Source organism: Salmo salar, chromosome 11 (genome assembly GCF_965601325.2).
Source record: "Salmo salar chromosome 11, fSalSal1, whole genome shotgun sequence".
NCBI lineage: Eukaryota > Metazoa > Chordata > Actinopteri > Salmoniformes > Salmonidae > Salmo > Salmo salar.
Window position 1 is genome coordinate 117,931,819 of NC_138301.1, and position 16,380 is coordinate 117,948,198.

Genomic DNA, 16,380 nt, shown 5'->3' on the forward strand with positions numbered 1-16,380 from the left:
TTTAATTTTTTTTAAATTCTTTGTTGTAATGAATTCTTTATAGTCATGTTTTTTTTTTTTTATTGTAGAAAATACACTTTATGACACTCATGAAGCATTATGACCGTCATAGTCAGTCCTTTCACGTAGATGTCCTTATGTCAGTCACAAAGAGGGTGTCTTGTCCTGCTCCTGCTTTCATCCGAGTCATCAGCAACAGAGCATTGGACTTGGTCTGACATCAATGTGTACGCAATTACAATTAATATTTAATATGGTAAATTTCAGAAAATGTTATAACATAAATGTACTGTTGACACGTAGGTTATGGTGCAATGGAATGTTTTGACACTTAATGTAGGTGTCATAACCAGCCATATAACGCAATATATGTCACAACAGGTCTAAATATGTGTCATGACAGTGTTATGGCATGGTTATGACCGTGACATAACGTGTTATGCTGCTGGGTGAAAGTGTTATCCATTATTACATGATACATTTCATCTTCTCTCAGCTACAAAAAGACAAACAATAAGTATTTTTGCCTGTAGTCTCCACAGTGAGGGAGACAGGGGAGGCAAGAGTCTCCACAGTGAGGGAGACAGGGGGGGCAAGAGAGTCTCCACAGTGAGGGAGACAGGGGAGGCAAGAGAGTCTCCACAGTGAGGGAGACAGGGGAGGCAAGAGAGTCTCCACAGTGAGGGAGACGGGGGGCAAGAGAGTCTCCACAGTGAGGGAGACGGGGGGCAAGAGTCTCCACAGTGAGGGAGTTGGGAGGCAAGAGTCTCCACAGTGAGGGAGTTGGGAGGCAAGAGAGTCCACAGTGAGGGAGTTGGGAGGCAACAGAGTCCACAGTGAGGGAGTTGGGAGGCAAGAGAGTCTCCACAGTGAGGGAGACAGGGGGGGGGCAAGAGAGTCTCCACAGTGAGGGAGACAGGGGGGGGGCAAGAGAGTCTCCACAGTGAGGGAGTTCGGTGGGAAGAGTCCACAGTGAGGGAGTTGGGAGGCAACAGAGTCCACAGTGAGGGAGTTGGGAGGCAAGAGAGTCTCCACAGTGAGGGAGACAGGGGGGGGGGCAAGAGAGTCTCCACAGTGAGGGAGACAGGGGGGGGGCAAGAGAGTCTCCACAGTGAGGGAGTTCGGTGGGAAGAGTCCACAGTGAGGGAGTTGGGAGGCAACAGAGTCCACAGTGAGGGAGTTGGGAGGCAACAGAGTCCACAGTGAGGGAGTTGGGAGGCAACAGAGTCCACAGTGAGGGAGTTGGGAGGGAAGAGAGTCTCCACAGTGAGGGAGGAAAGAGTGCAGTTTGGATCATTCATGTCTTCATGAAGGGGGGGTTTCTCTCCATGATTTGGGGAGGTGCCGTGGCATTGCTCACTTGATGGCTGAGGGTCATTCATTTTATGAGTGTGTGTGTGTGTGTGTAGGAGGTCGTCATGATTAGGGGTGGGGCTGCGGTGTGCTCCTCTTCCTCTTACTTCTTGGTTGGCTGGCGGTATGTAGCCGTGGCGACGCCCCCAGAGACCCCGCCCCCCTCATAGCCATTTGCTGCTGCATTTGGTGCAAGAATTGCAACTGATGGAGAGAGAGAGGGAGATGGAGATAACAGGTCAGTTCAACGGCATGCACTCTGGGTAACCCTTTACCTGGACCTTCCGTCATAACAACAGACTGGCACCCAGATTAGCATCACGTGAAGCCATAACAGTATCAGATCAGCATCACGTGAAGCCATAACAGTATCAGATCAGCATCACGTGAAGCCATAACAGTATCAGATCAGCATCACGTGAAGCCATAACAGTATCAGATTAGCATCACGTGAAGCCATAACAGTATCAGATCAGCATCACGTGAAGCCATAACAGTATCAGATTAGCATCACGTGAAGCCATAACAGTATCAGATTAGCATCACGTGAAGCCATAACAGTATCAGTGAAATAATCTAGCAGTCTCGATACATTTAGCTGATTATTAAGTGTAGCTAGGCTAATGGAGGAAATCATTCTTGGTTTGTATAAACAGCTTTCCTATACAGGAAAATCAAGAGAGTAAGGAATATACTTCACTTAATGATTAAACAGGCTCTGGTACTAATGGGAGGCCCAGGGACCATGTTCACCCATCCTCTCAGTTTAACAACATACTATAGCATATACCAGTGTCATAGACAGACAGACAGGATGCTCTGTGTTAGTACAGCTGAGATGAAGCTTGGAGGGAAGGGAAGGAAGGGAGGGAGTGTGGAGGAAGGAAGGGAGGGAGTGTGGAGGAGTGAAGGGAGGGAGTGTGGAGGGGAGAAGATAGAGGAGTAGAGAGACAGGGAGGAATGGTTAGGAGATGGGGAGAGGTGAAATGGGCTCAACACAGGAGGGGTAGGGGGTCAGGACAGGGTGTTAGGAGATGGGGAGAGGTGAAATGGGCCCATCACAGGAGGGAGAGGGGGTAAGGACAGGGTGTTAGGAGATGGGGAGAGGTGAAATGGGCCCATCACAGGAGGGAGAGGGGGTAAGGACAGGGCGTTAGGAGATGGGGAGAGTTGAAATGGGCTCAACACAGGAGGGGTAGGGGGTAAGGACAGGGCGTTAGGAGATGGGGAGAGTTGAAATGGGCTCAACACAGGAGGGGTAGGGGGTCAGGACAGGGTGTTAGGAGATGGGGAGAGGTGAAATGGGCTCAACACAGGAGGGGTAGGGGGTCAGGACAGGGCGTTAGGAGATGGGGAGAGGTGAAATGGGCTCAACACAGGAGGGGTAGGGGGTAAGATTTAGATGCACTATTGTAAAGTGGTTGTTCCACTGGATATTATAAGGTGAATGCACCAATTTGTAAGTCGCTCTGGATAAGAGCGTCTGCTAAATGACTTAAATGTAAATGTAAGGACAGGGCGTTAGGAGATGGGGAGAGTTGAAATGGGCTCAACACAGGAGGGGTAGGGGGTAAGGACAGGGTGTTAGGAGATGGGGAGAGGTGAAATGGGCTCAACACAGGAAGGGTAGGGGGTAAGGACAGGGTGTTAGGAGTGTAGCAGGGGGTGGCACAGTCAAGCAGCACCAGTGACACAGACAGAAAGGAAGTTAGCCTCTCTTTGGGCCAAGATGACCCGGAAGCAGAAAGATCTTCATTAACGGTGACCCCGGCAACAACAGACAACCCATGCTAAGCAACCAGCAGAGTTAATCATTAACGGTGACCCCGGCAACAACAGACAACCCATGCTAAGCAACCAGCAGAGTTAATCAAAGCAGTAAAACCAAACCTCCTATATCTACTTCAATGTTAAACAATCCAACAGAAATAAACGGGGTGTGAGGGCTCAGAATGAGAAGGGAATGGACCTGTAGCTACTAAATAGAAAGAAGAAAAAAACAACTATTTGAAACGATTGGTGATGCAAAGATGGTGATTATATTAAAAATATGTTTTGTATAATCTATTAGTGCAAAAGAATCCAAATAGACATTTATTTTTTGGGAGCATGTTATGTGGAGAAGTCTTCTTGGTAAGATTATTGTCTGCAGGCGTTTAAGGGTTCTGGGTGAGTGAGTATGATGTCAAAGTTGCTGCATTATTTTGGACTTGTAGCTTGAGTGGAATCTGAATATTTTTTTAATTGAACCCTTATTTAACTAGGCAAGTCAGTTAAGAACAAATTCTTAATTTTCAATGATGGCCTAAGAACAGTGGGTTAACTGCCTTGTTCAGGGGAAGAACGACAGATTTTTACCTTGTCAGCTTGGGGATTTGAACTTGCAACTTTTCGGTTACTAGTCCAACGCTCTAACCTGACGTCCCTGAATAATGTCATCTGTAACTATAATATGTACATAGTGTGTTACAGTTGCTGCATTACTTGGATCTGGTGCTGTCGTCTCTCATACGAGGGTAGATCTATAGATATGTAGAATATAGATAGGATATATTAGGGGTGTAATGTATTCGTTCGGTTCGGGGACCTCGGTTCGGTCCGCACTGTGAACCCGACTGAATACATAACAAAAAAACATTTACAAAAATAAAACCGTTATGTCTACACTGCGTTGTATGCATCTTGAGTAAATCTGTGCTGAAAAAAAACCCAATTCAGGCTATTCGGTTAAAACAACGAGGTATGCACGTTATAAAACAACTTCTAACTGGGTATTTCAAACGGTCCTTTTGTGAGGCGCAGCCGGAAACTAGTTCTGTATGACGACGAGAGGTGGGGTCGATAAACCAACAGGATCCTCCATCATCATTTACATCTCCAGTTTGGGAACATTTTGGCTTCTCAGTAGATTATTACAAAGGCGATGTACAGAGAGCTGTGGGATAAAACGTTAACATATGTCGCCGCGCTCAACGAGAATAGTCTATGGAGCTGCCGACACGCCTCCTTTATGAGAGTCACAAGTGCGCATCTGGCACGGTCCGTGCTATCCGGCATCCTTGGGACGTCCATACTCTAAACCCTATATCCTTAACCCCCTACCGTTACCTAACCTGAAAACTCTTTACCATTTTACAATGTAGGGACATTTTACATGGTAGGGACATCCCAAAGATCCCGGATAGCACGGGCCCACCAGGCGCCGAAGGAGGCGGTGTCATGCTGCGTTCGCAGCCAAGTGGGAAGTGGGAATTTACCACATAGGACTGGGAAAAAGCCACTTGAACGGCACTCCAACTGGTAATTACTAGTGGGAAACTCGTCTATCACCGTGAGCATCCACTTCTCCCACATGGTGACCTCTGACGCCAACTACTAGGAAATGGCCTCTATAACAGCATTTTCGCCAATTAAATGCAACAAAATATTATTTATAAAAAGCAATCTATTAATGCATTTTATAAACTTTAAAATTGATTTACAAGCATAATATCTGTACTTTTAGTTTATTGTTGGCGCAGCTTGTTGGCAATTAGCCAATCTGGGTTTCTCAACGAGTTCAAATCACATGAAAGCATCCAAATGGTATTTACGACTTCACAACTAGTAAATTCCCACCTCCCACATGGTTACAAACACACCATCAGAGTGGAAACTTGAGAGGCCCAATAGACAATGCAAGCAACATTGTGAATGCCATTTAAACTGTATCGAAATGCGACCCCAAAACCGAAATGCGTACTGAACCGTGGGTTACCCCTAGTAGATACACTATATATACAAAAGTATGTGGACACCCCTTCAAATTGGTGGATTCAGCTATTTCTGCCACACCCGTTGCTGACAGGTGTATAACAATCGAACACACAGCCATGCAATCTCCATAAACAGACACTGGCAGTAGAATGGCCCGTACTGAAGAACTCAGTGACTTTCAACGTGGCACCGTCATAGGATGACACCTTTCCAACATGTCAGTTCATCAAATTTCTGCCCTGCTAGAGCTGCCCAGGTTAACTGTAAGTGCTGTTACTATGAAGTGGAAATGTCTAAAAGCAGCAGCGGCTCAGCTGCTAATTGGCAGGCAACACAAGCTCACAGAACGGGACCGCCGAAGTACGTAGAGCGTAAAAAAGAATCTGTCCTCGGTTGCAACACTCACTACCGAGTTCCAAACTGCCTCTGGAAGCAACGTCAGCACAAGAACTGTTCGTTGGGAGCTTCATGAAATGGGTTTCCATGGCCGAGCAGCCGCACACATTCTAGACGATTCTGTGCTTCCAACGTTGTGGCAACAGTTTGGGGAAGACCCTTTCCTGTTTCAGCATGACAATGTCCACGTACGTGCACACAGCAAGGTCCATATAGTTTGTTAAGATCGGTGTGGAAGAACTTGACCGGCCTGCACGAAGCCCTGACATCAACCCTATCAAAAATCTTTGGAATGAATTGGAACGCAGACTGCGAGCCAGGCCTAATCGGCCAACATCAGTGTCCAACCTCACTAATGCTCTTGTGGCTGAATGGAAGCAAGTCCCCACAGCAATGTTCCAACATCTAGTGGAAAGCCTTCCCAGAAGAGTGGAGGCTGTTATAGCAGCAATGTTCCAACATCTAGTGGAAAGCCTTCCCAGAAGAGTGGAGGCTGTTATAGCAGCAAAAGGGGGGAACAACTCCATATTAATGCTCATGATTTTGGAATGAGATGTTCAACGAGCAGGTGTCCACCTACTTTTGGGCATGTAGTGTGTATATAGATGTGTGTATATAGATGTGTGTATGTTAGAGTTTCTGCATTACTTGGACGTGGTGCTGTAGTCTCATATTTCAGGGTAGATGAATAGATATTTATATTATAGATATGTATAGTATAGATATGTACACTGAGTGTACGAAACATTAAGAACACATTTCTAATATTGAGTTGCGCCCACCCTCAGACCTGCCAACTTTTTAGGGTACCAGACGCGCGCGGCAAATTGGAGATTCAAGTCGCGCGCATAGCCAAATTGTTTTTTCCCCCCCCGTACACTCGTGCACGGGCTGTTCGTGAGTCTATAGACTGCCTCTATAGCTAATACGGGACACTAATTCATTCTTCACTTTAGAAGCATTGCCTCTTCATTCTTCATTGCGCCGTCTTCTAAACTCCCGTCGCCATTTAATGGCAAGATGTTTATATTTATTTTTGATTATACTTTTGTAATGCTTTTGTGTGACGTGGATCATAATTACAGTTACAGTCTTATCAGGTTTCGTGATCCTCGTAGTGATACGTGGAAAATACAACTAATGGGACCCAGAATTAAATGTATATCACACTCGCACAAATGCGACCAGTTATTTTTTCGTATTTGCATTTAATTTGTTTCACTAGCAAATGAACTTCTGGCACTTTAGAGCCACTGAATGTCCATCTTATGTTCGCTAATGTTACCTTGAAACAATTAGTGTTTACCTTTCCACAACACACGGAATCGAAAAGGGATTGGTCCATGTGTTGACGTACAGCTGACAGTCGGCAAACTCAGCATCACAACTAACAGGAGGGGCAGACACGAGGCAGCTACGTCCAACTAACAGGAGGGGCGGACACGAGGCAGCTACGTCCAACTAACAGGAGGGGCGGACACGAGGCAGCTACGTCCAACTAACAGGAGGGGCGGACACGAGGCAGCTACGTCCAACTAACAGGAGGGGCAGACACGAGGCAGCTACGTCCAACTAACAGGAGGGGCAGACACGAGGCAGCTACGTCCAACTAACAGGAGGAGCAGACACGAGGCAGCTACGTCCAACTAACAGGAGGGGCAGACACGAGGCAGCTACGTCCAACTAACAGGAGGGACAGACACGAGGCAGCTACGTCCAACTAACAGGAGGGACAGACACGAGGCAGCTACGTCCAACTAACAGGAGGGTCAGACACGAGGCAGCTACGTCCAACTAACAGGAGGGACGGACACGAGGCAGCTACGTCCAACTAACAGGAGGGTCAGACACGAGGCAGCTACGTCCAACTAACAGGAGGGTCAGACACGAGGCAGCTACGTCCAACTAACAGGAGGGGCAGACACGAGGCAGCTACGTCCAACTAACAGGAGGGGCGGACACGAGGCAGCTACGTCCAACTAACAGGAGGGGCAGACACGAGGCAGCTACGTCCAACTAACAGGAGGGGCGGACACGAGGCAGCTACGTCCAACTAACAGGAGGGTCGGACACGAGGCAGCTACGTCCAACTAACAGGAGGGGCAGACACGAGGCAGCTACGTCCAACTAACAGGAGGGGCGGACACGAGGCAGCTACGTCCAACTAACAGGAGGGGCAGACACGAGGCAGCTACGTCCAACTAACAGGAGGGGCGGACACGAGGCAGCTACGTCCAACTAACAGGAGGAGCAGACACGAGGCAGCTACGTCCAACTAACAGGAGGGGCAGACACGAGGCAGCTACGTCCAACTAACAGGAGGAGCAGACACGAGGCAGCTACGTCCAACTAACAGGAGGGGCAGACACGAGGCAGCTACGTCCAACTAACAGGAGGGTCAGACACGAGGCAGCTACGTCCAACTAACAGGAGGGGCAGACACGAGGCAGCTACGTCCAACTAACAGGAGGGGCAGACACGAGGCAGCTACGTCCAACTAACAGGAGGAGCAGACACGAGGCAGCTACGTCCAACTAACAGGAGGGGCAGACACGAGGCAGCTACGTCCAACTAACAGGAGAGGCAGACACGAGGCAGCTACGTCCAACTAACAGGAGGGGCGGACACGAGGCAGGTACGTCCAACTAACAGGAGGGGCAGACACGAGGCAGCTACGTCCAACTAACAGGAGGGGCAGACACGAGGCAGCTACGTCCAACTAACAGGAGGGACAGACACGAGGCAGCTACGTCCAACTAACAGGAGGGGCAGACACGAGGCAGCTACGTCCAACTAACAGGAGGGGCAGACACGAGGCAGCTACGTCCAACTAACAGGAGGGACAGACACGAGGCAGCTACGTCCAACTAACAGGAGGGACAGACACGAGGCAGCTACATCCAACTAACAGGAGGGGCAGACACGAGGCAGCTACGTCCAACTAACAGGAGGGACAGACACGAGGCAGCTACGTCCAACTAACAGGAGGGACAGACACGAGGCAGCTACATCCAACTAACAGGAGGGGCAGACACGAGGCAGCTACGTCCAACTAACAGGAGAGGCAGCTACGTCCAATAATGATGTATTCATCTCCATGTCCGTTCATACAAACTCCGTACATGTCTGTGTGTTGCAGCTCGAGAATCGGGATGTTAGATTTACTCAGTGGATTTATTTTTCATTAAAATGTAAATATTTTTTTTTTTTTTTTTTAAATCAGGCCCTATTCATTTCTGTGTACTTTTAACTCGGATCTCGTACATGTATTTTATTTCACATTTATTTAACCAGGTAGGCCAGTTGAGAACAAGTTCTCATTTACAACTGCGACCTGGCCAAGATAAAGCAAAGCAGTGCGACACATACAACAACACAGAGTTACACATGGAATAAACAAACATACAGTCAATAACACAATAGAAAAGTCTATGTACAGTGTGTGCAAATGTAGTAAGATTACGGAGGTAAGGCAATAAATAGGCCATAGAGGCAAAATAATTACAATTTCGCATTAACACTGTAGTGATAGATGTGCAGATGATGATGTGCAAGTAGAAATACTGGGGTGCAAAAGAGCAAGAAGATAAATAATATGGGGATGAGGTAGTTGGGTGGGCTATTTACAGATGGGCTGTGTACAGGTACAGTGATCGGTAAGCTGCTCTGACATCTGATGCTTAAAGTTAAGTCTCCAGCTTCAGTGATTTTTGAAATTCTTTCCAGTCATTGGCAGCAGAGAACTGGAAGGAAAGGCGGCCAAAGGAAGTGTTGGCTTTGGCGATGACTGGAGCGCGTGCTGTGGGTGGGAGTTGCTATGGTGACCAGTGAGCTTTACCTAGCAAAGACTTGTAGATGACCTGGAGCCAGTGGGTTTGGCGACGAATATGTAGCGAGGGCCAGCATACAGGTCGCAGTGGTGGGTAATTTTTGGGGGCTTTGGTGACAAAAACGGATGACACTGTGATAGACTACATCCAGTTTGCTGAGTAGAGTGTTGGAGGCTATTTTGTAAATGACATCGCCGAAGTCAAGGATTGGTACCTGCGTACATGGGCAGATAATTGCGTAGTTGGTATCTAAAATGCGTGCACGTTGGCAGGTCTGCACCCCCTTTCCCCCCAGAACAACCTGGACTCTACCAGATGTCGAAAACATTCCACTGGGATGCTGGCCCATGTTGACTCCAATGCTCTCCACAGTTGTGTCAAGTTAGCTGGATGTCCTTTGGGTGGTGGACAATTCTTGATACACATGGGAAACAGTTGCGCTTGAAAAACCCAACAACGTTGCAGTTCTTGACTCAAACCAGTGCACCTGGCACCTACTACCATACCCCGTTTAAAGGCACTTATATATTATGTCTTGCCCATTCACCCTCTGAATGGCACACATACACAATCCCTGTCTCAAATGTCTCAAGGCTTAAAAATCCTTCTTTAACCTGTCTCCTCCCCTTCATCTACACTGACTGAAGTGGATTTAACAAGTGACATCAATAAGGGATCATATCTTTCACCTGGATTCACCTGGTCAGTCTATGTCATGGAAAGATATGTATAATATAGCTTATACACAGTCTGTAAGTATAGATATGTATACTATAGATATACAGTCTGTATGTATAGATATGTATACTATAGATATACAGTCTATGTATAGATATGTATAATACAGATATACAGTCTATGTATAGATACTTATAATATAGACATACAGTCTGTATGTATTGATATGTATAATATAGATGTGTAATGTTTACATAGGGCTTTACTCATTTCATATGTATATACTGTATACTAATTTACTGTATTTTAGTCATTGCTACTCCGACATTGCTCAATCTAATATTTATATATTTCCTAATTCCATTCTTTTACTTTTAGGTGTGTGTGTGTATTATTGTGAATGGTTAGATACTACAGCACTGTTGGAGTTAGGAACACAAGCATTTAGCTACACCAGCAATAACATCTGCTAAATATGTGTATGTGACCAATAACACTTGATATGTATAATATAGATAAACAGTATGTATGTATATAGGTGTATAATTATAGATATACAGTATGTATATAGGTGTAATACTATAGATATACAGTATGTATGTATATAGGTGTATAATTATAGATATACAGTATGTATGTATATAGGTGTATAATTATAGATATACTGTATGTATGTATGTATGTATGTATGTATGTATGTATGTATGTATGTATGTATGTATATATATATATATATATATATATATATATATATATACAGTCTGTATGTACAGTTGAAGTCGGAAGTTTACATACACCTTAGCCAAATACATTTAAACTCAGTTTTTCACAATTCCTGACATTTAATCCGATTAGAAATTCCCTGTCTTAGGCGAGTTAGGATCAACACTTTATTTTATGAATGTGAAATGTCAGAATAATAGTAGCTAGAATGATTTATTTCAGCTTTTATTTCCTCCATCACATTCCCAGTGGGTCAGAAGTTTACACTCAATTAGTATTTGGTAGCATTGCCTTTAAATTGTTGAACTTGGGTCAAACGTTTCGGGTAGCCTTCCACAAACTTCCAACAATAAGTTGGGTGAATTTTGGCCCATTCCTCCTGACAGAGCTGGTGTAACTGAGTCAGGTTTGTAGGCCTCCTTGCTCGCAAACGCTTTTTCAGTTCTGCCTACAAATGTTCTATAGGATTGAGGTCAGGGCTTTGTGATGGCCTCTCCAATACCTTCACTTTGTTGTCCTTAAGCCATTTTGCCACAACTTTGGAAATATGCTTGGGGTCATTGTCCATTTGGAAGACCCATTTATGACCAAGCTTTAACTTCCTGACTGATGTCTTGAGATGTTGCTTCAATATATCCACATAATTTTCCTACCTCACGATGCCATCTATTTTGTGAAGTGCACCAGTCCCTCCTGCAGCAAAGCACCCCCACAACATGATGCTGCCACCCCCGTGCTTCACGGTTGGGATGGTGTTCTCCAGCTTGCAAGCCTCCCCCTTTTTCCTCCAAACATAATGATGGTCATTATGGCCAAACAGTTATATTTTTGTTTCATCAGACCAGAGGAAAAAGTACGATCTTTGTCCCCATGTGCAGTTGCAAACCGTAGTCTGGCTTTTTTTATGGCGGTTTTGGAGCAGTGGCTTCTTCCTTGCTGAGCGGCCTTTCAGGTTATGTCGATATAGGACTAGTTTTAATGTGGATATAGATACTTTTGTACCAGTTTCCTCCAGCATCTTCACAAGGTCCTTTGCTGTTGTTCTGGGATTGATTTGCACTTTTCGCACCAAAGTACGTTCATCTCTAGGAGACAGAACACGTCTCCTTCCTGAGCGGTATGACGGCTGCGTGGTCCCATGGTGTTTATACTATGGTACTATTGTTTGTACAGTGGAACCTGTTACCTTCAGGCGTTTGGAAATTGCTCCCAAAGATGAACCAGACTTGTGGAGGTCTACAATCTTTTTCTGAGGTCTTGGCTGATTTCTTTTGATTTTCCCATGATGTCAAGCAAAGACGCACACTGAGTTTGAAGGTAGGCCTTGAAATACATCCACAGGTACACCTCCAATTGACTCAAACGATGTCAATTAGCCTATCAGAAGCTTCTAAAGCCTAACATCATTTTCTGGAATTTTCCAAGCTGTTTAAAGGCGCAGTCAACTTAGTGTATGTTAACTTCTGACCCACTGGAATTGTGATACAGTGAATTATAAGTGAAATAATCTGTCTGTAAACAATTGTTGGAAAAATTACTTGTGTCATGCACAAAGTAGATGTCCTAACCGACTTGCCAAAACTATAGTTTGTTTACAAGACATTTGTGGAGTGGTTGAAAAACGAGTTTAAATGACTCCAGCCTAACTGTATGTAAACTTCCGACTTCAACTGTATATAGGTGTATAATTATAGATATATAATTATAGATATACAGTCTGTATGTATGTATCGATATATATAATATAGATGTACAGTCTGTATGTATAGATATGTATAATATAGATATAGTCTGTATGTCTAGATATGTATATAGGTGTATAATAGATATACAGTCTGTATGTATAGATATGTATAATATAGATATACAGTCTAGTTATAGATATACAGTCTGTATATAGGTGTATAATATAGATATACAGTCTATTTATAGATATACAGTCTGTATGCATATAGGTGTATATTAGAGTGTGTGCATTACTTGTATCTGCGGCTGCTGAAGCCTTGGAGAGGGCAGGGGGGGACCAGAGCCATCCAGACCACAGCCTAACTGGGACAGCACTACAGTACAGTATGGAGGGAGGAGAGGAGGGAGGAAGGAGGGAGGAGTGGGAGGATGGAAAGAAGGAGGGAGGGTGGAGGAGGAAGGAAAGGAGAGAGGAGAGGGAGGATGATAAGAGGGAGGGAGGGAGGAGAGGAGTGAGGAGAGAGGATGGAAAGAGAGGGAGGAAAGGAGGGAGAAGCGCGAGGATGAAAAGAGGGGAGGGAGGAGGAGAGGAAGAGGGAGGATGGAAATAGGGAGGGAGAGGAGGGAGGGAGAGGAAAGAGGGAAAGAGGGAGGGAGGAGGAGAGAGGAGGAGAGAGGATGGTAAGAGGGTGGGAGGGAGGAGGAGAGAGGGAGGAGAGAGGATGGAAAGAGGGAGGGAGGAGAAGAGAATAGGAGGGAGGGAGGAGAAGAGAATAGGAGGGAGGGAGGAGAGACAGAACAATGGGGCAGTTAGGGATAGCAGGGGAGGACAGGGCAGGGAGCGAGGCATGAAGCCAGGTCAGGGGGTAGCAAAGGAAAACAGGGGGATATCGGTAGAGGAGAGGATCAATTGGTGAGGGAGGAGAGGAGGATAGACGACAAAGCGGGGGAGGACAGAAGGAGGAGTGGAAGGGTGGAAAAGGAGGAAGGACGAAAGACGGAGGGAAAAAAGAAGGGTGGGGTGGGAGGAAACAACAGAAACAAAAAAAAGGAGAGAATGTAGCAGAGAAGTGGGGGAAGTGTAGTTTGACCTTTGACCTTGCATTTATTACATCAGTATGACCTTTGACAGGTTACTTTACAAACACACTACAGAACAGAGCAGACCAGAGTGACTGGTTTGATGTTTTTCTACTGTAGTAAATAGATTATCAGGTTTTGATCTACAGTGAGGGACACTGATACACTACATTACCAAAAGTATGTGGACACCTGCTTGTGGAACATCTCATTCCAAAATCATGGGCATTAATATGGAGTTGGTCCCCCCCTTCGCTGCTATAACAGCCTCCACTCTTCTGGGAAGGCTTTCCACTAGATGTTGGAACATTGATGCAGGGATTTGCTTCCATTCAGCCACAAGAGCATTAGTGAGGTCGGGCACTGATGTTGGGCGATTAGTCCTGGCTCACAGTCAGCATTCCAATGGTGTTTCATGGGGTTGAGGTCAGGGCTCTGTGCAGGCCAGTCAAGTTGTTCCACACCGTTTTCGACAAACCATTTCTGTATGGACCACGCTTTGTGCACGGGGGCATTGTCATGCTGAAACAGGAAAGGGCCTTCCCCAAACTGTTGCCACAAAGATGAAAGAACAGAATTGTCTAGAATGTCAATGTATGCTGTAGCGTTAAGATTTCCCTTCACTGGAACTAAGGGGCCCGAACCATGAAAAACAGCCCTAGACCATTATTCCTCCTCCACCAAACTTTACAGTTGGACACTATGCATTGGGGCAGGTAGCGTTCTCCTGGCATCCTCCAAACCCAGATTTGTTCGTTGGACTGCCAGATGGAGAAGCGTGATTCATCACTCCAGAGAACGCGTTTCCACTGCTCCAGAGTCCAATGGTAGTGAGGACAACCGATGACAGACAATTTTTACATGCTACGCACTTCAGCACTCGGCGGTCCCGTTCTGTGAGCTTGTATGGCCTGCCAACTAGCAGCTGAGCTGTTGTTGCTCCTAGACATTTCCATTTCACAATAACAGCACTTACAGTTGACCGGGGGCTGCTCTAGCAGGGCAGAAATTTGACAAATTGACTTTTTGTAAAGGTGGAATCCTATGAAGGTGCCACGTTGAAAGTCACTGAGCTCTTCAGTAAGGCCATTCTACTGCCAATGTTTGTCTATGGAGATTGCATGGCGGTGTTCTCGATTTGATACACCTATCAGAAACGGGTGTGCCTGAAATAGCAGAATCCACTAAATGTGAAGGGGTGTCCACATACTTTTGTATATATTGTGTATGAGATCTACAGTGAGGGACAACTTTTATTTAACAATGTGCCTTGTAAAGAGGCAACTATTTACGTATTGCTCAGTTTACTAATCAGATTACAAAGAGGTTTATGGTAAATGTTGCACTTAACACACTGCTTTTGAACTATGAACTTGTCACCATTGGGTCAGTGCTACATTTGATAACACATCAGTAATGTCTTGTTTGTTGTTTTCAGTTTGACTGGTGAAAATGTACAGGTCGTGTTACTGAAGAAAGAGTAAAACATTTACAAAGAGAGAGATTGTGTAAGCGATTAAGAGTTTGTGTGTGTGTGTGTGTGTGTGTGTGTGTGTGTGTGTGTGTGTGTGTGTGTGTGTGTGAGAGAGAGAGCGACAGACAGAGAGAAAGAGAGCGACAGACAGAGAGAAAGAGAGCGACAGAGAGAGTGCGAGCGACAGAGAGAGTGCGAGCGACAGGAAGAGAGTGCGAGCGACAGGAAGAGAGTGCGAGCGACAGGAAGAGAGTGCGAGCGACAGGAAGAGAGTGCGAGCGACAGGAAGAGAGAGAGAGCGACAGGAAGAGAGAGAGAGCGACAGGAAGAGAGAGAGAACGACAGGAAGAGAGAGAGAACGACAGGAAGAGAGTGCGAGCGACAGGAAGAGAGTGAGAGCGACAGGAAGAGAGTGAGAGCGACAGGAAGAGAGAGAGAGCGACAGGAAGAGAGAGAGAGCGACAGCAAGAGAGAGAGAGCGACAGGAAGAGAGTGCGAGCGACAGGAAGAGAGTGCGAGCGACAGGAAGAGAGAGAGAGCGACAGGAAGAGAGAGAGAGCGACAGGAAGAGAGAGAGAGCGACAGGAAGAGAGTGCGAGCGACAGGAAGAGAGAGAGAGCGACAGGAAGAGAGAGAGAGCGACAGGAAGAGAGAGAGAGCGACAGGAAGAGAGAGAGAGCGACAGGAAGAGAGAGAGGGCGACAGGAAGAGAGAGAGAGCGACAGGAAGAGAGAGAGGGCGACAGGAAGGGAGAGAGGGCGACAGGAAGGGAGAGGGAGCGACAGGAAGGGAGAGAGAGCGACAGGAAGGGAGAGAGAGCGACAGGAAGGGAGAGGGAGCGACAGGAAGGGAGAGAGAGCGACAGGAAGGGAGAGAGAGCGACAGGAAGGGAGAGAGAGCGACAGGAAGAGAGAGAGCGCGACAGGAAGAGAGAGCGCGACAGGAAGAGAGAGAGCGTGACAGGAAGAGAGAGAAACAGAAGCAGAGTGTGTATTAGAGTGTGTGTGTGTCCTACCTGCTGTCTGAGGACTTAAAGCCTTCTACTCCAGTCAGGTTGATGACAGAGGTCTTACCTGCTGTCTGTGGGGACATGAAGCCTCCAACTCCAGTCAGGTTGATGACAGCAGTCTGTTGAGCACCCATACCCTGGTCTGACCCCTGATCACCCTAAAACCAGGGCAGAGGTTAGAGGTCATCACCACAGAGAAAGATGTGTGTTGTACCATGTCTTTTTGTTGCTGTGGGCTTAATATCATTACTTACACTACCGGTCAACAGTTTTAGAACACCTACTCAATCAAGGGTTTTTCTTTATTTTTACTATTTTCTACAACTATGAAATAACACATATGGAATCATGTCGTAACCAAAAAAGTGTTAAACAAATCAAAATATATTTTAGAT

The 16,380-nt window shown here is 46.1% G+C and overlaps 1 protein-coding gene across 8 annotated transcripts in view; it reads right to left on the reverse strand.

Annotated features, from left to right (window-relative positions):
- Positions 1-43: 43 nt before the first annotated feature.
- supt20h (SPT20 homolog, SAGA complex component) overlaps positions 44-16,380 on the reverse strand; it is a 43,791-nt gene continuing 27,454 nt past the window's right edge. For 4 of the 8 annotated variants that reach the window (XM_082958308.1, XM_082958311.1, XM_082958309.1 and 1 more), the window contains exons 22-24: positions 16,050-16,143; positions 12,717-12,796; positions 44-1,557 (exon numbers count right to left, since the gene is read on the reverse strand). In XM_082958308.1, the coding sequence (XP_082814434.1) occupies positions 1,423-1,557; positions 12,717-12,796; positions 16,050-16,143 (309 nt within the window). In that variant the 3' untranslated portion in view covers positions 44-1,422. Of the gene's footprint in view, positions 1,558-12,716; positions 12,797-15,991; positions 16,144-16,380 lie in introns of all 8 variants that reach the window. The other 4 variants (XM_082958310.1, XM_082958314.1, XM_082958312.1 and 1 more) reach the window with 4 other exon arrangements.